Source organism: Neofelis nebulosa, chromosome 2 (genome assembly GCF_028018385.1).
Source record: "Neofelis nebulosa isolate mNeoNeb1 chromosome 2, mNeoNeb1.pri, whole genome shotgun sequence".
NCBI classification, from domain to species: domain Eukaryota; kingdom Metazoa; phylum Chordata; class Mammalia; order Carnivora; family Felidae; genus Neofelis; species Neofelis nebulosa.
The window spans coordinates 26,990,775-27,016,460 of record NC_080783.1 but is presented as its reverse complement, the minus strand read 5'-3'; the positions used below and the strand labels follow the sequence as shown (position 1 = coordinate 27,016,460).

General features: G+C 37.2%; 1 protein-coding gene across 13 annotated transcripts in view; it reads left to right on the top strand.

Annotated features, from left to right (window-relative positions):
* The window catches only part of UNC80 (unc-80 homolog, NALCN channel complex subunit), a 232,703-nt gene that overhangs the window by 32,473 nt on the left and 174,544 nt on the right, over nucleotides 1-25,686 (top strand). For 7 of the 13 annotated variants that reach the window (XM_058706432.1, XM_058706370.1, XM_058706389.1 and 4 more), the window contains exons 8-14: nucleotides 10,834-11,095; nucleotides 12,222-12,356; nucleotides 14,569-14,785; nucleotides 15,419-15,595; nucleotides 16,578-16,846; nucleotides 17,926-18,303; nucleotides 22,716-22,862. In XM_058706432.1, the coding sequence (XP_058562415.1) occupies nucleotides 10,834-11,095; nucleotides 12,222-12,356; nucleotides 14,569-14,785; nucleotides 15,419-15,595; nucleotides 16,578-16,846; nucleotides 17,926-18,303; nucleotides 22,716-22,862 (1,585 nt within the window). The remainder of the gene's footprint in view (nucleotides 1-10,833; nucleotides 11,096-12,221; nucleotides 12,357-14,568; nucleotides 14,786-15,418; nucleotides 15,596-16,577; nucleotides 16,847-17,925; nucleotides 18,304-22,715; nucleotides 22,863-25,686) is intronic. The other 6 variants (XM_058706423.1, XM_058706414.1, XM_058706445.1 and 3 more) reach the window with 3 other exon arrangements.

Genomic DNA, 25,686 nt, shown 5'->3' with positions numbered 1-25,686 from the left:
TTACCTCAAATACTTTGGCCTGACTTTTAAAAATTATTAAAAACAATATCAGGGTGAAATCTTGAGGTCTTAAAATATCTAGGAGCTTACATTCCTTACATATTTTTTTCAGCCATGGTATGCATTAGAAATTTGCAAATATAAATAGCATGTGATATTTCTTTGACAAACTGCAAAGTTCAAGGTTTCCTGTTTGTGGAAGAATGTTGTTTTTTCCATTCTCTGAGATTACCACACTCAAGCATCTATATGCATATGCATTTCTTGACGCATACACACAGTCACCCACAGCACACCCACACTCACATATGTGAATTAGACATGAATCAGTGGCACTTTAAAAGAATGAATTAGGTCTTCTCTCTGCCTAACTGCAGTGGCTGGTTACCATGGAAATGATGCATAAGGTAGACCTTTCAGAAAATGCTAATGTTAATATGTCTTTGTTGGAAGAGTTCATGTATTAATCAGAAATGAAGAGAACTTTAATAATAAAGCAATGCAAATAGCTTAGAAACAAAAGCTGTCTGCTCGGATCAAACAAATACAATTCATCATCTCTTTTGCCCTGACCTTGACAGAACAGAACATCACTCTTCCCTGAACTCTGCAATCAGTGAGCAGGTAGCTAGTTTTTTTCAATCAATGTGAGATTTCATCTTCAATTACCATATGCACAGACTTAATTTCTGCTTTGTTAAATATTGTATACAGTCAAAACTGATTTCTACAATTCTCTGCCTCCACAGATTATTATTTCCAGAGTGTTTTTCTGCCTTGGATGTTCTCTACTAGCATCCCCCAACTCTAATTAATAATAACTTGATTTCCTGAAGCCATAGTTACATGGAATATATACAAAAGAAATTCTTAGCTTTTTGACAGCCTTTTTTGATCATAGTGTATTATTTATTTTATGCATATAAAAGAATTATATGCTAATTATAGAAAAAATTTAAAGGTATAAAAAAAATTTTAAGTAAATATCATCGATGAGCTCATCAGCAGTATTTAAACACCATTAATTTTTTGTATGTATAATTCTCTTTGTTATTTTTATAGCATTCTCTTTGTTTATTACATAGCATTTAGAATAAAAGTTGTCTTCATACTTTTATAAAATCTTCATTTTTTTCTACAAAATAACTTACAGAACAATAGAATATTAGTTAGTAAGAACATTTCTACTATATCACACAATGATAGCCCCATACCATCTTTTTCCAGTTATGTAAGCTTTTCTCTCATGTATTAATTAGATTGCTAATTAAAATGACTTTTACTGGTTGTTTAGTGACAGGACGATTGTCTGATAATGCTGTCATAAGTGAAATTAAACATTTATTGATGATCCTTGCCTTTTATTGACTACTCACTCCAGTATAGCTCACACTTTAAGACAAATAAACCCGTGCTTGAATAACACCTCAAATGAAGGTACTTTGGATTATAAATATTTGCTACAGAATGTTCCTCATTGTTGATTCAAATGGAGTCTCTTTAAATGTTAAGCAATTGAGATGTGAATTTACTTAACAAATTTTTATTGCCTTAAAGACTCATTTTCAGTCTCAGATCACAGCCTTGTTGGTGGACTCTTGCTGTCATGCAGTCCATCCTTAGCTGAACTGACATGATTTGTCAGGAAGTAGTTAATGACCATGGGACTCCACTGTATAGTTAATAATTACTTTCATCAAATAAATATTGTAGGTAGAGAAAGACATAAATTTAGTCATCTGGCACCCTTAGGGACAAAACTGTCAACATATCATTCCAGTTAGTGTTTCCATATAGGAATTATTTTGGATGTTGGCCTATCAGTACAAAAGTCATGCATTGCATGTTTCTCTAGGGCAATTGTCCTCTAAGCTTGTTAAGAGTGTTTAAGAATTGCCTGGAGATATTATCTAAAATGAAGATTCCTGAGCTCAATCTCCAGCAATTCTGGTTTAGTGGTAGGACCTGGGAATGTGCATTTTTAACAAACTTTCTTCTCCCTATCCACTTGGGATTCCCAGAGAAGTTGTCCACTGACACTTCAGTATATGGAACACTGCTCCAGGAATTTGAAATAATTTTTGGAGCTGCCTAATCTCATTTACAGAGTAGAAACATTTGGGGACAGTGAGGTATGGGGCAAGAAGTAAAGGGTAAAGATAGCTAGTCCAGTGGGGGAAAATAATTCTGTTGAACTAGTAATATCTCCCTTAATCACAGCAACCTAGCCAAGAAAACAATAGTTTTCACAGGCTTTTATAATAAGCCCAATCATTGTCACAAATGCTTGATGACCTAGAATTACCCAGCTGGTTGCCAGCCAGCCTCATACTTTGTCTTTTCCTTATAAATCCAAGACTATAGCATTGGGGGGAAACTTCTATTCTTCTAGGTATAAAGGACAGGCTGAGAGGAGTGGGCTAATCCATGCTTTTTTAAGAAAGAGAAGTGGAGGTGAGGAGTGGCAGGAAAAACATTGAAAGCCTCTTAAGAAAATGGTAGAAATGAGAATCAAGGTTGTTTCTTTCCCTCAAACTGAGCTTGAGGATGTAATCAGTCAGTTTCCTCCTGTAATCTCAGGAAGAAACAAGTGGCACACTGGTTAATTTGAGAAAAGGTTACAGCACGAGTTATCTACAAAGGTTGGACAGGATGTAGGGAGGCCACAAGTCCATGCCCATACTCCAGAAAGACAATCGGCTCTGGGCCCAGAGGGGCAACAGAGGGAGCAGTTGTGAAGGGAGTGAGTAACAAGAGCTGTGACCACCAATAGCCTAGGTCAGCCCAACGTCACAGAGCCAGCCCTAGGCTAACCTCTGGGAGGAAGGGGTCTTGGGGAAGATGCCATCGTCCTTCTGCTTTCCTTCTCCTGTGAGAGCTTCCTTTTGTCAAATTCAGTCAGGAACCAGAGGCTGGGGACCTGTTGGTAGAGTGTGTACAGATCAAACTTCCAGGACAGGGAGGTAGAGAAGGATGGACAGTGAATGGGGTTGGAAGTAGGGGCTGAAAGCAAATAAAAGTAAAAGATTTCCTGACAGAGATGGGAACCTTGATTTTGAATCTAGCCCACCGGCTTCTTGTGAAAACTTGGCAACTCATAAAATTCTGAGACTCAGTCTTTTTATTAAAATGATTATATAATGAAAAGTTAGATGACAAAAAACTTTGAAAGGACAGATATAACACATCATCTGGGAGATAATGAGATTAATTTATGCAAAAAACATACATACATATACGTACCTATACACATATATACATATTTAACATATATAAGTATTCAAATTATACATTGTATATTTGTTATGTATAAATGTATGATGTTATACATAAGTACATGTGTATATAATATATAATTTATATAAAATGTATTATATATGGTGTATATTTAGATCTACTTACATATAGAGATATGAATAGTGGATTTTTATTCCACGTTGATAAAATCCAAGATCTTAGCTAATGTTCTCTAAAGAAACATGGAGAAAAGAACACAACACCTAAGTGTTCTGTTTTATGTCTTTTCACAAGTGAATACAGTAATTACCATGCAGATAAAATAGAACATTATAAGCACCCTAGCCTGTCACATCATATAACATGTAAATAGTATTTGGTAAATACATGTCGGCATTTATTTGCCCTTCTCCCTTGGCTGACTTTCAGGATGTTCTCTAGTGTTTTACTATAACAGAATGGCTGCCATAAACAGTTGTGCACTGTCTCCTTGTGTACGTGGGCAAGAGATTCCCTACGATAAAGTTTCCCTCAGGAAAGGAATATCTGGATCTTAGGATAATGACAATTAAAATTTACTAGATATCAACTAATTGCACTCTGTGTTACCCAGCAGTTATAGTGTTTCTTAGTCACACCCCCCACCAATACTTCCCATCTTCAGGCTTCTGTATTCTCATAAATCTGATGGACTCTGATTGTCACTAAGCCTGTTTCCTTGATTATTAATGGAGTACCTCTCTCTGTTTAGTCTCTCTTTAGGTTTCCTTTTTGGTGAAATTTCCTTCCATACCCTTTGCACACTTGACCTGTGTGTCTTTCTTCCTGATTTATGAGCATTCTTTATCAGTGAGAATAGTAATTCTTTCTAGACTAATATGTTGTAATCATCTCTTATACTTTGTAAACTTTCACTTTATTATTTAATAGAAATTTTAAGTGTGAATATAGTCAAACATCAATATTCTTTTAAAGTAGCTTGGGCTGTTATCTTCTTTAGAAATCCTTTCATACCTTAGGTCATAAATATTTTTTTCTCTTTCTTTTGTTTTGCTTTGTGTCTCAGTCCATGACAAGTTGGCTTTTTTGTTTGTTTTTACTATGGTGGTATGAAATATAGTATGTTTTTTTCCACATAAATAATTTTTCCCTCACCATTTCTTAAATAATACTTTTCCTGCAGATTTGTAACTTAATCTCTGTTGAACATCAGATTTGCACATGTGTGAGGGTATGGTTTTGGGCTCTTAATTCTGTTGTATCATTCTGCCTGATTCAGTAACAAAATCTTATTAGTATAGCTCTTTTTATTATTATAGTTCTTTTATAATTTTTATTATTGACTTTAAGAAACTGATAATAAATTTTATAGGTTTTTCTGCATCCATTGAGAAAATCATGTGGATGTGTTCTTCTGTAATCTTTTTAGGTGGTGAATTTACTTTACTAGATTTTCTGATAATACACGATCCTTAAATTCCCAGGAAAAAACCAATGTGTACAATGCTGGGTATAGTTTGTTAACATTTTATGTATTTTTTACATCAGTGCTCATAAATGAGCACAGCTTATGACTTTCCTTGCCTATGCTGTACTTGTTTTGTTTCCCAGTACCAAGGTTATCTTGGCCTCATGAGAAGAATGTTTCCTTCTTTTCTGTCTTTGGAACACTTTGTATGAAAGTGGAGATACCTGTTTCCCTAATGATTAATGGAATTTGGCTGAAAACCTTCTGGGCTTGGTGAATTTTTAAAATAAATTTTGTTTCCCACAATTCAGCTTTTAAAGGTTGTGGGTCTATTGAGGTTTTTATTTCTTCTCAAATCAGTTTGGCTGGATAAATGTGTCTATCTAGGTATTCAAATTTTTAATCATAATGTTTATAATGTCTTCCCTTTTTCTAAAATCATCACTATATCTAGGTATGTCTGCATTTTCAGTGATAGTATTTTGATCACACCTTTTACTATATTTCTTGTTTAATTTTTATTAGTTTGGTCAAGGAAATAACATTTGGTTTAGTTAATCCTATCTACCTTTGTCGTATATTTTATTAATACGTGCTTCTATCTTATGTTCTTTTTTTTTCCCCTACTATTCAGGTTTTTATTTTTTTTTAATCAGTTTAAACTTTTTAAAATATTTTTTAATGTAGATGCTTCTCTCATTATTTTTATACCCTTTGTCCTGGCAGAAGCATTTAAAGCTCTAAGTATTCCTCTAATTCTGCATTAGCTATATCTCACAAGTTTTCATGTATAGAATCATTATTCCATGTAATATATTAAAAGTTCTCATAATAACTTTTTATTTGACTCGGGTTATTTCAAAGTGTGTTTTTATTTTTATTTTTTTAATTTTTTAAAATGTTTATTATTTGAGAAAGAGACAGAGAGCAAGCAGGGAAGGGGCAGAGAGAGAGGGAGACACAGAATCGTGGAACTTACGAACCGCGAGATCATGACCTGAACTGAAGTCGGATGCTTAACCAACTGAACCCCTATTTTTACATTTAAGTCTTATTCTATCTTGATTTTATTTGGTGAATAAAATATGCCAATTTAAGACATGCTAAGTTATCGTTTTCTGAGTAAGTCAGTTATGCCAATATTATTTTTTGACTAATGTATGCTTTGTACTAATGTAATGCATGACCTTTCTCATAGACTAGATTCTTATAAATATTTGAATCTTTTGTTACTCCATATTCTATACCACTGAACTCCTGTCTGTTCCTAAATCAGCACTACTTGGCTAAATATTATTGTTGTAAAACATACATTAGTATCTGACAACTTACACTCTTTATACTTCCTTTTAAATTTTTCTTGATTACACTCAACTTTGTAATCATTCAACCAGTTAAATTTCAGAACAACTTAATTGATTTATAAAAGATGAATTCCTTTGGAATTTGGTTCAGAATTTATGACACTATGAGTTCTTATATAAGAAATACATATTTGGCCTTAGTCCCTGTTTCTGTCACTGAGCTCCTAAAACCCTTAGAATTTCCTGAATGATAAGAGCAACACAGGTTATATTTGTTGTTAATGAGGTGACAGTTGGACTGCACCTAAGACTGGGGTTGGTTGCCACGAGAACCAACCATGTGATTAGAGGGTTGAAACTTTCAGTTCTGCTCCTGACCTTCGAAGGGGAGGAGTTTGAATCAGTTGCCAATGGCTAATGATTTAGTCAATTATGTCTATGTAATGAAGCCTCAAAAAAATGCCCCAAAAGGACAGGGCTCACAGAGTTTCTGGACTGGTGAACACAGAGAGGTGCAGTGCACCCAGAGAGAACATGGATGTCCATGCCCCTTCCCCATACCTTGCCCTAAGCATCTCTTCTGTCTGGCTGTTCTTGAGTTGTATCCTTTTATAATAAATTGATAATCTAGTGAGTAAATGGGTTTCCTGAATTCTGTGAGCCACTGTAGAAAATTAATTGAATCCAAGTAGGGGAACATGGGAACTTCTGATTTAGAACCTGTCAATAAGAGGTATAGGTAACAATCTAGACTTGCAACTGGAATCTGAAGTTCAGCAGTGGGAGATGGGGGCGGGGGGGGGGGGGGGCAGGTCATAGGATCCTCCAGTCTGTGGCCATTTGGTTACAAGCACAGGTGACACCGGGGCTTGTGACTGGTGTTAGAAGTGGAAGAGAGAGCAGTCATGAAGGACTGAATTCTTAACCTGTGGAATCTGATACTATCTCTAGGTAAATAGGTGTCAGAATTCAGTTGACAGAGAATGGACCCAGTTGGTGTACAGAAAATTGTTTATGGGGTGGAAGCTCCTCCCCACCCCCCCCCCCCATACACATTGAAATTGGGCTTAGAACACAAAAGAGAATTACATTAAACTAATAGATTGTTAGGGGCAGGGATGCAAATCTTTAAAATATTGAGAATTTATCCTAATGAGGACAGTTTGTCTCTGTTTACTAAGGCTTAAAAAAACAAAAAAAACCCCAGCTGTTCTACAGTATTGTTTGTGGTGGTCTCCAAGTGCCCTCATTTCCTTTATTATCATTCAGTTTTAGTAAGGGGGTGATGTTTCAGGCTAACATGTGATAGAGCTCATGCAGTCTTTCCTAGTTTACCCTGGTAGTGGTCGTTTTTTCAAGTCATATAGAATGATGATCAAATTTATATTGAAAGCTAGATATTTCCTACCTACTACTGATACCAGTTGGTATTAAATTGACATTTCTGTCCACTACATTTTGGAATAGATGTTTATTTTCAGCTTGTTGGGTCAAATTTTCTTTACATTTGAACATACTAAGTTATATTGTCAGTTTTATTCCTCATCATTTTCTCCTCAACCCTTGGCATTTACCTATTTGCTGTGATTTTGGATGGGTTTCTTTTTTTTTCTTTCCATTTTCAAAATGTGTTTTGCTTGTATGTACAAAATCCTTTGATTTCTCCATCTCTGTCTTGAGCCCACTTCTAAAATTTATTAATTCATTCAAATAAATGGAGAGAGGCACTAATCAAGTAAACAGCATAACTTCAAGTTATGCTACATACTATGAAGCAAATGAGAACAAGGTAAAGAGGTGAATGGTGGCATAGGGAGGCCACTCTACATAGTGGTTGAAGAAGACCTCTCTGAGGGTATGGCATTAGAACTGAGCCCAGGTAAAGCCTAGGCATTGAGGGTAGAAATTTCCACATGGAAAAAAACTCTGAAGCCAGCACAAGCTTGATGTATTCAAGAGTAGTAAGAAGGCCAATGTGGCTGAAGCACAGCTACCAGATGTATCAGGATTGGTCCAATCAGAAGAGAGAAACCAAACAGTAATTTGAACAGGGCAAGTTTAATATAGGGAATTATTAAGTATATCAGGATTAGAGTATTGCAGTAGTGAGGGACTGGCTAATAAATAAGGAGAACTCTAAAGAATATAGGAATAGCATATATAATGGAGCAATCACCAGCTTTAGGCATCAGGCTAACACCAAGCAGAGACCTTTTTCTCCTCAGGATTGAGATTCTGACCCTCTTATGGAGGACAAAGTTATGCCTTACTGGATGGCAGAGAAATCACTATGGTACTGCACCAGGGGAACTTGTTGGAAATCTGCCCCCTGGAACTTGTCAGAAATCCAACTTTCTGGGTTTCTAGGGAATGCTGTTCATGGGAAGGTGTGTTAGTAGAGGCATTCTGCTACAGAACTTCTTAAGGGAAGTGCCGTGGTTGCTGTTGGCCGCTGGGTGCTACTGGCTATTGGACACTATAGGAGCCGAGCAAAGGAAAAGGTATGAGTGCTATAGAAGCTTGGTGCTAGAAAAAATACCCATGGTGCAGGAGTCATGTGCCACTGCAGGAGCTTAGCACTAGACAACCCACAAACATTACAGGAGACTGGTACTGGATAAGCTGTACACACACTGCAGGAATGTGCTGAGAAAGTACACCAGGGCTAGAAAGCAAAATTCTTTCTTCCTGCAGCAGCTTTTCCATTTCCTCTACTGGCAAAGCCAAAGGTCATGCCAGAAATCAATGGGAAAATATTTAAAGGGCCAGATCCATTTTCACAGAGCAAGAAAAAAAGATGAATTTGGAGCAAAGAGGCAGCAAATAAATAATTGGTACAGCAGGGCAATCATGATAATGAGGTTGGATTCATACACACAGACAGATTATGCATGCCATGTTGACTACTATAAGAAATTTGCATTTTATTTTAAGGATGACTTGAAGATCTATTGGAAGGGTTTGAGGAGAGGAGAGGAGGAACTAGAGAAGAAGCAATGAGACTAGTAGGAAGTAATTACAATAAGCCTAATGTAAGATGTTGGTGTCTGTGGAGCTGATGAGAAGTGGTTGGAAGGAGAATCTATGGCGCTTTCTGATGGATTGAAAGCTGACATGCAGTTGATGCTCAAAGAGTATTCCAGCTCCCTAGAAAAAGGATGAACTCTAACATAACATATATGGGAACTCAGCTGATTGTAGAAAGCTTCTCTTTATATGACTGCCAACTCAGTTAAATAATTAGTATTGTAGTACCTTATTGTGGTTGAGTTTTAACTCATACTTAGTTTGCTACTTATCAATCAAAATACTCAAGATTAGACTACAAGACACCATTGACATTCAAAACCACTGTGTATGTAGGCAGTTGTCCCTCAACACACCAGACAATGCTACTAATGAAAGTAAAAACAGCCAAGAGCGATGTGTCCTTTCAGGAAGTGCAAAGACTATGAAACTGTCCCCCAGGGCACCAGACCTTGTCTGGGTTTGTATATTTGAACTTTTTACTACAATTCATGGTAAGAAATCCATTTTCTGTCAAGACTAATGACAATGTGTGAAGTGAAACAAGTTTCGCTAAACATACAAATCCTTATTCCATTTGTTGCATTCTAATAGTTTTTATTCTAGTTAACATTTCAAGAGTAGTCATATACTTTTGAATTAATTTCTTGAACCAATAATGAGCCATAACCTTTAGTTCAAAAATATAGGTCTGGGAAGTTTAGGAAAATTTCTCCTCACTTCTCAGTGGCTACATATTTTGCTGAAGCTCTTCATGTGTGAGTAGTGCTACACTACACACCCGTGCTAGTTTGTAGCAGGGTACAAAAATTCCCCTTTTGCATCACCTAACTCAGGAAGAAACTGTGCTTGGGGGTTAAGTTTACATTTTAGTTTTAAGGTTCCATTTTGGATTCCAGAATTTCTAAGTTTATAATTTATCATTTATTGTCTGTCATTCACTGGACCATCTGTTCCTCAAGACTAAGAAGTTAAACTTACTTATCTTCACATCCCCTAAGATACCTAAGATGATGTATTCTACTGAGTAATTAAATAAACTTACCTTATAGCGTAATTAAATTGAACACTAAATCATGACTATCGCATGTGTTTAAATTGAATAACAGAATTTCAGAACCTTGAGATTTTTAAAAATTAGTTTTGCTATTTATATGAACATATAGCTTTATAACTTTCAAAATGATTTCAAAATTTTGAAAATTTTGAAAATTTTCTTCATAACATAACTTTTGCTTGTTTAGTACTTTGCAGTTTTCTTGTTTTTTTACATACTATTATCACAATTGATATTAAAATAGCCCAATAAAGTACACAAATATTCCCATTTCTATAAAGGAAAAAAAAACCTGATAGCATAGTATAATCCTCAATCTGAATCTCATCTCTTTCTATAGACTCTCCTCGTTGCCCATCACCCAAATAACTCACCAACTATACCAATTACTTATTCTCCTCCACCTACCCAAAACTCATGATTTTTTTTTAGCTCCATACTTTTGTAGGCATTGTTCCCCCTGACTGAAATGTTGATCTGCCCTCCTGCCTCATCCTCAACTTTGCCTAGCTAATTCCAACCTATCTTTCAAAACTCTTTCTAACCTCTCTACTTCCAGAAGTATCTAGCAAAAGTGAAATTAGTAAGACTAGTTGGGAGGATATTAGAGCAAACCAGACAAAAGTTAAGTGAATAAATAAGGAAACAAATGAGAAAAGCAGACCTATAAGCCATGTTATGTCACCCCTTGGAATGTTTGGCTTCCAATATAATCGTCTTCTTTCTGTCCTTGGAAACAGAGCCTCTCTCGTGATACCTCCATGCCAAAGGTCCCGCTATGCCACCTACTTTGACGTTGCTGTTCTTCGCTGCCTACTCCAGCCCCATTGGTCTGAGGAAGGTACTCAGTGGTCTCTGATGTATTATCTACAAAGGCTGCGGCACATGTTGGAAGAGAAGCCAGAAAAGCCCCCAGAACCAGATATTCCTCTCCTGCCCAGACCCAGGAGCAGCTCGATGGTAGCAGCAGCTCCCTCACTAGTGAACACCCACAAAACCCAAGTAAGAGAAACTCAGTCCATTGTCTTTTGAATCACCAATTTTGGCCATAACAGATTCTCTTTTTCTTCCATGCACCCATCTCTTATTTATTCCAGTGCTGACTATTTTGTTGGTGGCTTACTCTAATGAAATTGTCCTTTCCCTTCTATCTTTTACTAGACCCTTTTGCTTCTTTTTAGTATCGAATTTGCTGTTCAAAAAATATGGTATCTAAATGCCTCTTGTACACACTAATCTAGAGTTAAGACTCTGATGATCCAGAATAATGGGAAATTGGGCCTTCCAGCTACCTGAAGTACTAGTTAATAGATTGCTCTCACATATAACTGTTAATTACTGGTATCATGAAATGTGACATTCGCGTTATGTGGAACATGGTTTAACTTTTTGCATAGTTCAGAATTTTTCAGCGCCTCAATATCATAATTAGAAATATTGCTTTTCGATATATAGTCTTGCTCTTCATTATAGATGTTTGAAAAAAATAAACTGTATGCCGATTTGATGACATCCCCCTGAAAATCACTTTTTGGTAAATAAATGTGTTAATAGCAACTTGAACACTTTTTCTTTCCCTCTTTCTCATTGATACCATGTATGTTGAATATGTAGAGAAAAAAAGGTGCAATTTGCAGTGTGTTCCAGTTGTTTGGTTTACTTAAATATGAATTGGCTATGTCTGAAAAAGTCTACATATTCTGAAAATAAACATGAACAATCTAAGAGTATAAAGGGGGAGATACTCCATTTTAGTAGTAGATGACTCCACTCAAAGTCAAAATCTCCTTTGGTGAATCATTAAACAGAAAAACTTTTTTTAATAAATAAAAATGAGATACCTGTCTCCTCCCTATTTTCTTAGCTTTCCTGAATCTGGATCCTCATGTCTCACCGTTGAAAACTCCAAACAGAAGTTACAAAATATATGATGTTTCTCCTCAGTAGCAGGATATGGATCCTAAAAGTCTGGACACACAAGTTAAATACTTCATAGATATCAAAACAGAAGGCTTACCCCTCATAAAAATAGGACATAGAAAATGTCAATTTTCTTGTCAATAAGAAAAGTCTTTGGATTTAAAGCCCTAAACCCTGATCATGAAGTCTACCTTTATTTTCTGTTAAGGATCTCACCATGAAGTGTAATGAAGAGGAAAAATCTCTTAGCCCTGAGGCATTTTCTAAGGTTTCGTTGACTAATTTACGTAGATCTGCAGTTCCAGATCTTTCTTCAGATCTTGGCATGAACATTTTTAAGAAGGTGAGTCAAATCACTTATGCTCTTTGATATTTTGGTGATTGAAATACAAATCAGCATGACATGAGGTACTTCTGATCATGCTGCAGAATAAGGTGGGCTGGGAACGGAACCTTGAGAAGAGAGGTCAGCCCCCAGTTATAACATGGCTTACAGCATGACCTTGTGTAAGCCCCTCTGTGTTTAGGAATGTTTGCCATTCTAAATGCTACCAAGCTTAATCCTGATGACATGTACAGAGGGCTTTTAGTAGTGTGGTGGTGGAGGTAGTCGTGGTAGCCATGATGGCAACTTAGGTTTCTATGATTCATCTCATTTCATCAAGCATTTTATATAACTGGTTCTCATTTAATCCAATGAGATCCTCATTTATCACATTGTGCACCTAAGAAACTGAGTCTTACTGAAGTTCTCAGAGTGATTTAATCATCCTGGAACATTTATTCTTGAAGTCATCTCCATTTTATTTTTTTTTTTTATTTATTTTTTTATTTTTTTTCAACGTTTTTTATTTATTTTTGGGACAGAGAGAGACAGAGCATGAATGGGGGAGGGGCAGAGAGAGAGGGAGACACAGAATCGGAAACAGGCTCCAGGCTCCGAGCCATCAGCCCAGAGCCTGACGCGGGGCTCGAACTCACGGACCGCGAGATCATGACCTGGCTGAAGTCGGACGCTTAACCGACTGCGCCACCCAGGCGCCCCGTCATCTCCATTTTAAAGACAACAAACAAACCAAACTCTTAATAAAGTAGCAAATCCTTACAGCAGATCACTAGATTTTCTACCTTCACAACTTGTTATAAGTCATAGCATAGGTTTCCATGTAATAAGCATTTTTTAACCATCCACCAGAATTCTAAAGATGAGAAATTAAAGGACGAGTGTGCACTTGGGAGTTAGCTAATGAGAGTTCAAATTCTCACTCTGCCACTGTCAACCTGTGTGATACTGTGCATCAGTTTCTTCATTTGAAATTTGGATATATAATATACTTACCTCAAAAGGTTATGAGGATTAAGTAAGATAATTCACATTAAGGTCCTTACTGTGCCTGGCACTTTGTAAGTATTCAATAAATGTTGACTATTCTCAAAAAAGAAAGGAAGGAACCGAGCCTTAGAAATTTTGGTAGTCCATGAAAGCTTGAGTCCAAACTCAAAACTAGGTCTTCAAGCTAAATAGTTCATGCTCTTATGAATCCATCCTTCCACCTCTCTTTTTGTAAGTATATGGAGCTAATGAGATAGAAAATAATATGTATAGAATAATGTATGTGCAGTAGCTTTATTTTCCAATTTTCAAAATAATCAGCTCAATTGTGTTCATGGAAGACAGAACATTTATTATTAACTTATCTATAAGCTCAGAGTGTTGCTAAGCAAGCAGTCATGTCTACTTCATTGTTAATACAATAATAGGCAATGGCTATAGTTTTTCTAAAAACATTTGATCATCAGGGGAATAAGTTTTCAGTACTGACTGCACATGAGAATCTCTGGGGAGCCATTAAAAATTCGTGTGCCCAGGCCTGAACTCAAGCCAATTAGGTCATAACTGCTGAAGGTTAGGCCCAGACATTGGTATATTTTAAATGCTTCCCAAGAATTCTGAACTCTTATTTATACTGGGTTTTAAAGTTGTTTGGTAGGAATAATGGGTTTATACCAATTCATGCTGTGTGTCTTTTTTAACTCTCCTTATGAACAGTGGCACACATTTGAAGTTGTCTGGCCAGAACCGTTGATCTCAATCCTGAAAAATGGAACAGAAAATACTGGCTGATCTAAGTGGTGACTTAGGGATCCTATACTCTATGTCAGTGGTCCTCAAATTTTAGCATGTATCATAATTACCTACAAGGCTTATCAAAACCCACATCACTAGGTCTTATCTTCTATGTTTCTGATGTAGTATGAACCTGAGAATTTGTACTTATAACAGTTTCCCAGTTGATCCTGATGCTGCTGGTCCAGGAACAAGCCAACCAAGCAGAAAGACGCAAGGGATATGTTGTCTTTTGCTTTGTTTCTTTCACTCTTTCAATGCATTGTGGAAATGTCACCCATCTCTATCGGATGATACTCAGTGACTTTCTGAGTCTCTTCTTCCTGGAACATTCCTGTGATTTACTGTAGATTGTAGAGCCCTTTGGGAAGCAAACTATCACTTTTCCTTTGCCCTGTGCCTAACCCTTAACCTCTCATCCTCATAGTTCAAGAGCCGTAAAGAAGACCGAGAGAGGAAAGGCTCCATCCCATTCCACCACACAGGAAAGAGGAGGCCTCGAAGAATGGGAGTGCCATTCCTGCTTCACGAAGACCACTTGGATGTGTTCCCCACCCGAAGCACGTTCTCCTTCGGAAGTTTCCCTGGGCTTGGAGAAGATAGGCGAGGCATTGAAAAAGGAGGCTGGCAAACCACCATTTTAGGTGACCACAAGGACTTTCCAAAGTAGGGCAGAGCTTGAGTGACCTGTTTAGAAATCTGGATCTAGGGCTCCCGGGCAAATCTGCATCTTTCTTGAACAGTTTAGTCAAGAAATGTGGGCCCAGATGCTAGCTTCCTAGTACCAAAGGAATGCAGGTAATTTAATTAAATATGGAAAAACCCTGTATAATTAGGTAATGGCCCTATTTCTTACATACTCTAGATGTGGAAATATGGCCTTAAAGGGTCTTGTGCATTAACTTCATTGTGAATCCAAAGGCAGACTTTAATTTGGATATTAGAAAAGGGAAATGTAAAGAAAAGAAAAAGATTCTTTTTTCTTTCTGAATGACATATTCAGAAAGCCAGCTCAAAATCAGGAGCCAGAAGCTAGCTGGAACTCCACATATGGTTTCTGACATTTGGCTTAGATTGGGGCTGATCTTATGACAGGCAGCTTCATCAATCATCTTGACCCTGACTATCCCCAGGACTAGTTTCATTCCTACTATCTGACTGTGCCTCATACACTTCCCAATGTCCCTTTACTCTCACTGCCATCCTTTGGTAAAACAACATCTTGGCAGAGAATCTTCCATTTTCAAACCCTCTTGTGGTGCTCTTGTCCATCTCAGGGAAATTTACCCGGCGGGGCAGTTCGGATGCAGCCACGGAGATGGAGAGCCTGAGTGCCAGGCACTCACACTCCCATCACACCCTGGTGAGTGACCAGCCAGATCACTCCAACAGCCATGGAGAAAACACTGTCAAGGAAGGTGGGTCGGAAGGCGCACCTGCAGGCGGGAGTTCAGGTTCCTTTTCCTGTTTCCTGTTTTTACTCCATGTTTCATTTTCATTGTAATCTGGTTCCTTACACTTTTTGAAAATTTGCATTCATGTATTACATTGCTTGGTAATTTACTAGTGAGCCGTTGTTAGGATTTCCTTAGTAACAAAGCTACTTGATGGCATACTGCAAACACCATGCGTCTCAGAGGGAAAGCAAGCCATGCAAATTTGTTTTCAAAAGGTCATAGACCCACAGGGCTAGAAGAGACTTGGAAGACAATTATATGCATTACTTGGACACCCTGTATGATGTCCCTCTAAAGGACTTGTCCACTTTCAATGTGAAGAAAGTCACTGCCTTCCAGGGCCACCGATTCCTTCCTCAGACAGCTACGATTTTAAATAAGTGCCTTATGTGCTTTGTGTGGAGAAAACATGTGTGTCTGGGTGGAATCTAAAATGGGTTCTTAATCCGTACTCTTAACCTATGAGCATAATTTGAGCTCTCTTTTCCCAGGAGTATATTTGAAGTATTTGATGATACCAGTTAGTTACCACCACAAATTTATGTTCTATTACTTGTAAGCCAAAAAAAAAAAAAAAAAAAAAATCCTTCTTATTTGTTGCTTAAATATGCTAGATAAAACAAAATATTTTACCAGCCACAAACTTGGGGAGAAATACTTCAACTCAACTAGTTTAACTTTATCAGTAGGATCTGCCATTTAATAGTGGGCAAAATCCACCTGTTAAACAAAAGTTAAATTCTAGCCTGAGTCTTAAGGAAGCCAGTTGGAAGTCATATTTTCTATAACCTTCATTCAGATATTACATGGCCTTAACACTTGAGGCAATTCCATGAGAATTGAGAATAGCTTTGAGACTATAAGTCAAATATCTACAAAAGCATCAGCTGTGATTGTTGTCCTGATAATATAACTGTCTGACATGATAGTGTGGCAAGTTAATATGGGGAAAACTAAGACATTGCTTTCTTTTTATTAGTGCAATCCCAGATCTCCACTATTACAGTTGCAACCTTCAATACCACATTGGCATCATTCAACGTAGGCTATGCAGACTTTTTCAGTGAGCATATGAGGAAGCTCTGCAACCAGGTGCCTATCCCAGAGATGCCACATGAACCCTTGGCATGTGCAAACCTGCCTCGAAGCCTCACAGACTCCTGCATAAACTACAGCTACTTAGAGGACACGGAACATATCGATGGGACCAATAACTTTGTCCACAAGAATGGCATGCTTGATCTTTCTGTAAGAAGAAAGAATTTTTCTTACCAAAGCTTGGAAGATAATGGCTCTTTGATCCAGTTTTTATAATGCTGGGTAAAATGGGTATATAGATTCTTAGAAATGTTGAATCTTAAAATGAAAAAGCTACCCATATACAAAATTTCACAAATATGTCAACCATCATAGATGTATCTTTCCCCTTTTTTTCCAAGAATTACATTAGGTGTGATCTGATCTCAGAATATTTTTATAATCCAAAAGAATTAGCAAATCCTGAATATGTATATATAAATATACATAAGTGTGTGTGTGCTAAGTCCTTTATAAAAAGTTCTCAGTTTATTTTATTATATAAGCAACATGATTCCAAACCTCCCACATAGCAAGGGAAAATGAATAGAAGTCCATTAAAAGATTTAAACTTGCATTCTCAGGAATGCCTGTCTTGATTATAGTTATTACCAAATGAAAGGGTTGTTATATTTTACAATTATATTTCACAAAATGTTTTATTTCACATTAGGGAACTGGATCAGCAAATAATTTAAAATACTAAAATCAATGAAAGGACATAATTTAAACATGCAAATATTTTGCATTTAAAATTGAAGTGTAAATAATGATACAATTGTGAATACATAAATGTTCCCCTATTATGGAGATATGGAAATTGTTGTTCTTTATCCACTATTGACATAAAGTGAAAGGCAGAGGATTAAAGCACTTTGGTGTAAAAAATCAGTTGAGCAAGTTTCCATTTGGACAAAAAATGTCTGCCCCACTAATCACTGTTTTTAAGTACCCCTATTAACTGTCTATATGATGGCAAGTTTTGGAATACTTAATGTGAGATAATACAGACATTTTTTTCACACGGACATTTTTAATTCTTTGGGTGACTTGTACTTTACGTTAAAAACGTACACAAGGTCCCAATACAATGTAGATAGGAACATCTGAGAATTAACTGAATTATTTATGCTTAAGTGCTTAGAACAGCCTAAAGGAAATGATTAAACAGAATAACCAAATCTGTGTACGAAGGTGTAGGTAGCTCATGTAAATTAATCATCCTCTGTTTATCTTTGTCTTCCCCCCAGGTTGTTCTGAAGGCTGTTTATCTTGTCCTTAACCATGACATCAGTTCTCGTATCTGTGATGTGGCACTAAACATTGTGGAATGCTTGCTTCAGCTTGGTGTGGTGCCTTGTGTAGAAAAGAACAGAAAGAAGAGTGAAAACAAGGAAAATGAGGCTATGGAAAAAAGAGCAAGTGAGGGAACTTTCCAGTTCAAAGGAGTATCTGGAAGTTCACCCTGTGGATTCAGGGGCCCTTCGGTTAGTGGAGCTGGAGATGGTGGAGGAGAAGAAGGAGGAGGTGGAGGCGGAAGAGGTGATGGAGGTGATGGAGGTGATGGAGGAGGAGGTGGAGGAGGTGGAGGTGGACCTTATGAGAAGAATGAGAAGAATCAAGAGAAGGTATGAATGAACCACCTTCCGTGTTCTCATGAAATGTTGCCCCTAATTTCTTTCCAGTGCCTGCTTGCCAGCAATTAGTTGACTCAATCGCAATTAGTCACTAAAACAAGAAAGTCACTAAAACTAGAAATCTCTTCATTGAGTTTTCACCAGGCATTAGTAGAAACAGTTACATGAAACTCTATTCTCAGTTCAAAAACTGTATTGTCAATTCAAAGACCAATTCAAGCAGTGTTAGAGCTAATTCCCTGGTCATGTCATTTCTGCAAGAGAGTATCTACATTACCATAATTCTCAGTCTGCCACCAACGATTGTCTCTTTCTAGTTTTTCAGGGTCTGACCTAATTGAGCAATGTTTTCTTCTCAGACTACCATAGCAAAATATCACAGATTGGGCAGATTAAACAAAAGAAGTTTACCTCTCATACTTCTGGAGGCTAGGAACTCCAAGATGAAGGTGCTAACAAGGTTTCTGAAGCTTTTTTCTTGGATTGTAGGTGGTTGCTGTCTTGTTATGTGCTCACATAGCCCCTTTTTACTGTATTCTCTCTCTCTCTCTTCCACACACACACACACACACACACACACACACACACACACCCCACCCACAGAAAGGGAGAGAGAGTGACTCCTCTGTTGTCTCTTTTTATAGGGCACTGATCTTGGGGTGCCTAGATGGTTCAGGCAGTTGAGTGGCCAACTTCATTTCAGCTCAGGTCATGATTCCAGGGTTGTAGGATTGAGCCCTGTGTCAGACTCTGTGCTGAGCATGGAGCCTGCTTGGGATTCTCTCTCTCTCTCTCTCTCTCTGCCCCTCTCCCCTGCTCAAGTGCTCTCTCTCTCTCTCTCTCTCTATCAAAAGTTTTTTTTAAATAAAAAAAAAATAAGGGCACTTATCAGACCAGGGCCCCACTCTCATGATGTCCACATCTAATCCTAATTACCTCCCGAAGGCCATAATCAAATACCATCCTATCGGGAGACAGGGTTTCAACATATGAATTTGGGGGAAACACAAGCAGTATCATCTTTCCTCATGATGGTGTTTCTTCTCCTGATCTAAGGAACACATTTTGGGACAGCCAATTTCCATCATGGTTGAGAAAGAAAGGGAAGAATTTTGTTCAGTTAATTGGTTGGTTTGTTGGTGTTGGTTTGAAAGACTAGCCTTGGTACTCTCATGTTTTACATCTTATGTTTTTAGCTTTCTTATTATTGATTATCCCTGAATTTAATTCCCTTTGCTCTGGCAACACCTCCTTTATGATCTCTGCACTTAATGCCAAGAATTAGTTTTCTCCTTTAATTTGGGTTTTAAGTAAGAATTACCATAGCTTAAAATCACATAACTTACACTGATTCTAGTATGAGGTTTTTGTTGGAAAATGCTGTTAATAAGTTGAAATCAACAAGACATTTGAATCTCTAACAGGCCACGATGTACATAGCAGGTTGTGTTTATAGGTGTAAACACCTGTTCTACCATCTACACATTATCTAAACTATGAATTGTCCGTTTTTTTTCTTACAGTGTGTCAGGTTTTTACATCTGAAAAGGTGTTGCCATGCTCCTTCCTCTTTTACACTTTCTTCTCCATCTCTTTCTTTTTTTTTTTTTAATTTTTTTTCAACGTTTTTTATTTATTTTTGGGACAGAGAGAGACAGAGCATGAACGGGGGAGGGGCAGAGAGAGAGGGAGACACAGAATCGGAAACGGGCTCCAGGCTCCGAGCCATCAGCCCAGAGCCTGACGCGGGGCTCGAACTCACGGACCGCGAGATCGTGACCTGGCTGAAGTCGGACGCTTAACCGACTGCGCCACCCAGGCGCCCCTCTCCATCTCTTTCTAATCCTACTTGATACATTTTTAATGTGTATTTATCATGTGTGTTTCTGCATCTCATTATCTACTCCTATATTCCCAATATTCTGGGTCTCTGATCCAAATATTCTTTCCCAATATTTGGGTTCCTGAATCATTTCTTTAAGGTTTTCTTCTTCTACCCTAATCATAAATATGTGTTTTCCAATTCTAATAGCATCTTCCAGTACTTAAGGTTCTCAGTTTCTTACCTACTCATACATCACTGAGGACAATCCAAAGATCCTCATATCTTACTTTTACTAAACTTCTATGTTTTACCTATCAATCTAAGCTGGTACTCAAAGAGATAACAGATGGTGTTATGTTCATTACAATATTCAAGGGAAAATAGAAAACAATAAAAGGGAGTTGTGAAATTTTGATAGACTTTTATTAGTAAAGCTTAGATAGTCCAACTAAATTGAAGAAGGCTTTGTTATGTATCCTAAGAATTTCTGAATTTCATTATTAGTATTATATTTTTGTTTTTACTTCTAAAATTATATCCAATTAGTATCTTCATCTGATTTCTTATTATAGACCTGAAATTCTCTTGCCAATTTAAATCTAGTTATTATACTAGATACTAAATAATATAAATATTATTTCAACTTAAGTTATCACTCTTGATTAAATGGGATTTTTTGAAGTTAGATTATGTGGGCTCAAACAGCCACCAAAATATCAATGTTTTGTGGTTATGCAAAATAATATTCTTTATAGTAGAAAGAATTTATAAAATAAAACTTAATTATAGGTCAAGTGCATATATTTGTGATTCACAGAGGTCTGTTCTTCCCCAAATCCCTGTTATTTTTGGTGAAATCAGAATTTATCTAGTCTTGTACCCTAGTAATACCAGAAACATGGGGAATTGATTAATTCAGAAAGGAAGATATAATTTCTATTTCTATATTTGCTACTAATACTGAGAGCCTGAAATGTATCTGTCCTGATTTCTGCCTATAGCTTGAAACATCTTTCTGAATGTCTGCTATAAGAGGAATCTAAATCCTAAGGACATCTGGAGGTCCAAAGAAAATCAAACCTGAATAGATACTTAAAAAGAGCTTTTGGAGCTAGAGATTTTTTTTAAGGAACATATAGTAATCTAAAAATGTATGTAAACCAGTCTTCCAAATCAGGCCCTACCCAGGGTGAACTTTTCTGAGGCCAAGAGGGACTAAAATCCAGTGTAAGCTCTGCTCACTGAGCTCTTCACTCAAAGGCTGTATCTACTAAAAGGGCTCATCTTTTTCTGATTCATTTACCCAGAGGAATGCCTTTTCTAATTTGCACAAAGTTGTCTCAGAGGAAAGCAGTATCCCACACCTACAAATGATAAACATTTTTGTGCTATTATTGTGTGTCTTACATATTTTGACTCATGTTAGCCTCACAGCTGTATGATATAGGTATTATTATGATTCCCATTTTGTAGGGCTCAGAGTGGTTAAGTAGCTGGCCCAAGGTTATGGAGCTAAGATCTGAAGCGAAACTAAAACATTTCTGAATGTCATATATATATATATATATATACACACACACACACACGTACATACATACATACATATGTATAATATACATATGTATAATATGTATAATATATATATTATGTAAATAAATGTTTACTGATAAGTCCAAGTCTTCCATTTGCAACCACCTGATCTATAGAATTCCCAGGAAACACACTAAGATATAGAGATGTGTGTACGGGAAGTTTCTTCGCAGGATCAACATCTATGAAGTGTGAAATAAGCAGGATGAGGTAGAGGGAAAAGCTGAACTGTAATATAGTTGTAACAGAGAACTCAGCCCATCACACAGGAAACTCTAAGCAAGGACAGCTCTCCAAAGTAATCCCCAGATGGAGTAAGGGAGCCCACCTTTATACACCCTCATCCACCCACCCACCTTCATTATGCCTTTGACCAGCCATTAGAAGCAGGCTGCTACCAGGAAGAGCTTAAGCAAGGCAACTCTCTTTAGCTAAGAGCAATGTCTGGAGAAGAGCTCAGTGGAGAGCTGTCAGCCATTAACAGGCTCAGAGAATAAATATTCATTCCTGCAGGGGGCATCTCAGTACCACATCCACTACCTGAGCCTGTAGATTGAAAAAGAAGACCAACTGCATAACTTTAGGGAAGGAGAGTCTACCCTACCCAAATTATGGAATATGATGTCCAGATAACTCCACCTCTTTCACATCCTACCCACATTTGAGTACTTTCAAAGGTCTCTAGGTGGTTCTGATAGTCTGCCAAGGATACAGAAAGCATGTTTTCTAATCAAGAGGTCTACATTCATATCCTTTAGCACTAGAGGGTGATCAAAATGCACAGACATTGTCCTTTCTCTTAAATCATATTCTGAATTTTACAAAGATTAACTTGCTTGGTAAGCTCTTGACAATTCTGTCTTTCAAGTTGCACATGCTCACCATAAAACATATAAAATTTGGTTTAACCACAAAATGGAATCTCAGTACCAAAAGGGCTTAGTGAATAGGTGAACAGATGTCTTTTTTTCTTGTTTGTGGGTGCTAGGATGAAAGTACACCTGTAAGCAACCATAGGCTCGCTCTGACCATGCTCATCAAAATAGTGAAGTCTTTGGGATGTGCCTATGGTTGCGGAGAAGGACATCGAGGGCTCTCTGGAGATCGTCTGAGACACCAGGTATTCCGAGAGAATGTAAGAGAATTAAAGTAGATTCCATTTCCTCTCCCTCTTCCCTCTCTCCAATTTAGGAATGAGTCCTTTGACAATGAGGGTCAGTGTTCCCTGAAAAATATTATATTTCATAGGGGTGATTAATGCTGATTTGGATTGGGAAGATTCCCACAACATATCTCAAGACCTCTAAAACCCAGGCCTGGTAAAGCTTAATTGGGAAAACACTTCTGCCTTCTGCCTAGGGCAGGCCAACTCCCAGTTGGTGAAAGAGTGAATCATTGGAAAGTATGAATTAGAGTCTGAAAGACCTGTGCAAAGATAAATACATTTAGCAAGTCTCTGATGGTCTGTAACAAATGACTTTTTAATCATCTGCCTGGGTACTATAGAAACATTTTATATTAAAGAAAGGGGTCAAAGTTTAGGATTTAGTTTGTTATTCTTATATAGATAGGGAAAATGGCCCTTATTGGGACAAAACAGGACTATAAAAGTAGCCAGTCATGTTCTGGCTGCTTTGTTTCAGAATGAACCTTGACTCCTAAGTATTTAAGATCATGTCCCTTTGAACTGTGTGAAACTTGAAACTCTGCGCTTGGGCTTGCAAACCATAGTGCTGTCATGGAACATGGTCTTATTCCAGCTCATTTTCATTTGCCTCAGCTGATTGCGACTTTTCCCTTGACTCTTGAGCAATAACCCACCTCCATAGCAAGTCCAAGCTGAGACATTTGCCTCATGCATATGTTTGAATTGAAACCATAAGAAAATACCATAAGAAAATAAGACTTTTATGCAAATTTGAGTCCAGGAAACCCTTTGGCATATTTTGGCAGAGTTTTAGGATCATGTCAAAATCTAATGCCAGCCCATTTTTTCTTGGTATTAGTTTTTGTCATGAAATGTTCACACAGTATTAGCATGCTGGGTATCTTTCTTAATATGTCATCCACCTATCTATCCATTCATCCATCCTTGTCTGTTTCTTTTATGTTCTATTATGTTGTTTTATATTAACTGATTATATTCACAGTAATTAACTTCTAAATTATGAAAGTTGGCAACTTTGACCAAGATCTAGATTTTGAAGTCCAAAATTTAAAATTCAAAATAATAATTAATAAGGCAATAGAAAGCTGACATTGCCCCCATCTTTGCACATGCATAAGTGATTTTTAATGTGTGGTTTTTAGTTCTATCGCAGTGTGAATAAGTGCCTTCAAGGTTACTTGAAGGTTACTTCAAGGTTACACTCCTCATACAGAAGACCAGTTCCATGAAACGAAACACTAAAAAATAGTAAGTGTCATGCTTGACTTGGAGGTATTAAACTGGCTCTGATGCCACAACCTGTCTTTCTAGACTTGAAGAAAATAGGAATAGTTGGATCAGAAGCCGCTTGAGAGACCATTGTTGCTGCTCAGTCTACCATGCTTCCCTCACCGAGACTCCTGAACATTTCCTGTCAGGATGTCTAGACAGTTTTTTACCTGCCTTCTCAGCTTTGCTGACTTACATGGCAAATCTCCCATTATCTTGTAGCCCAGCTTAATACTCATTATAGGGATTATATTTGCCTAATTTTGCTCAGCAAACACATTGTCCAAGATATACAAATCTGAGAAATTATCCCTGGGAAAGTCTAATTAATTCAAGAAGCTAGGTCTTTACAAATTTCTAAAGCATTGAATTTTCAGAGGTTGCTTAACTTTTAAGATATTAAGAATATTTCTTACTTCTACCAGATCAGGGCCTCTATACTTTAGAAATTTTTTTTAAAATATTTATTTATTTCTGAGAGAGACAGAGACAGAGCATGAGCAGGGGAGGGGCAGAGAGAGAGAGGGAGACACAAAATCCAAAGCAGTCTCCAGGCTCTGAGCTGTCAGACACGGGACTGACACGGGACTCGAACTCATGAACCGTGAGATCATGACCTGAGCGAAAGTCGGACGCTCAACTGACTGAGCCACCCAGGTGCCCAAGGGCTTCTATACTTCTTATAAAGAAAGAGAGAAAGAGAGAGAAAAAGAGAGAAAGAAAGAGAAAAAAAGAAAGAAAGAGAAAATTACTATAATGATATTCATCAAAATGCCTAATAATTCCAGCATGTGTCTTTTAGACTAACCATTCATTGGTTGTCCCAAAATATTGAAAGGGAATTCACTCTGACAGTTTTATATCTCTTGGAGAAGAGATTCTTGAATATTCATTCAAAATCAAAATACTTAAGGTTTTGATTCCTGATTCTTGCTTAAACTTCTCATTGAACTCATTTAGACATTCTAATGGCCTCTAAACAGTACATCTGAAACTATGCTGTCATTGGAGTATTTTGTAGAGAAGACAGGATAATTTGTGCTTCAGGGCTTTCCAACCCAGGATTTTAAAGTGCTTCATATGTGTTGCAATCAAGATCTTCACATATTTTTTATGGGGTAAAAATTAAGTACTACTTCATAAGGGAAATATTTTATGTAAATGCTTTGAAAACATAATTTTTCAGCAAGCAGCATTTATTTTATAAGAAGAAAAAATGAATTTGCCTGAGAACCAGCAAACAGCAATATCTCTGGAATAAAAACACCTAATTTCTCAATATTCTAGGACGTAATAAAGGCAAAATGAAAACAATTACCAGTCCACCTGACTTTGTCATATAGCCAGAGAGATTACCAAAAGGTCATACCAAGTTTATTGCTAATTCAGCCTTTTGTACTCTTTCTTTCCCTCTCAAATTTTTCCAGAAGCTTTCTCTGGGCCTTGATTTGTTAAAATAGTGATGTAACTTAAATTTTCTTCTGGGAATCCATTAAGGGCCCATCTTATGTGTTTAAATTCT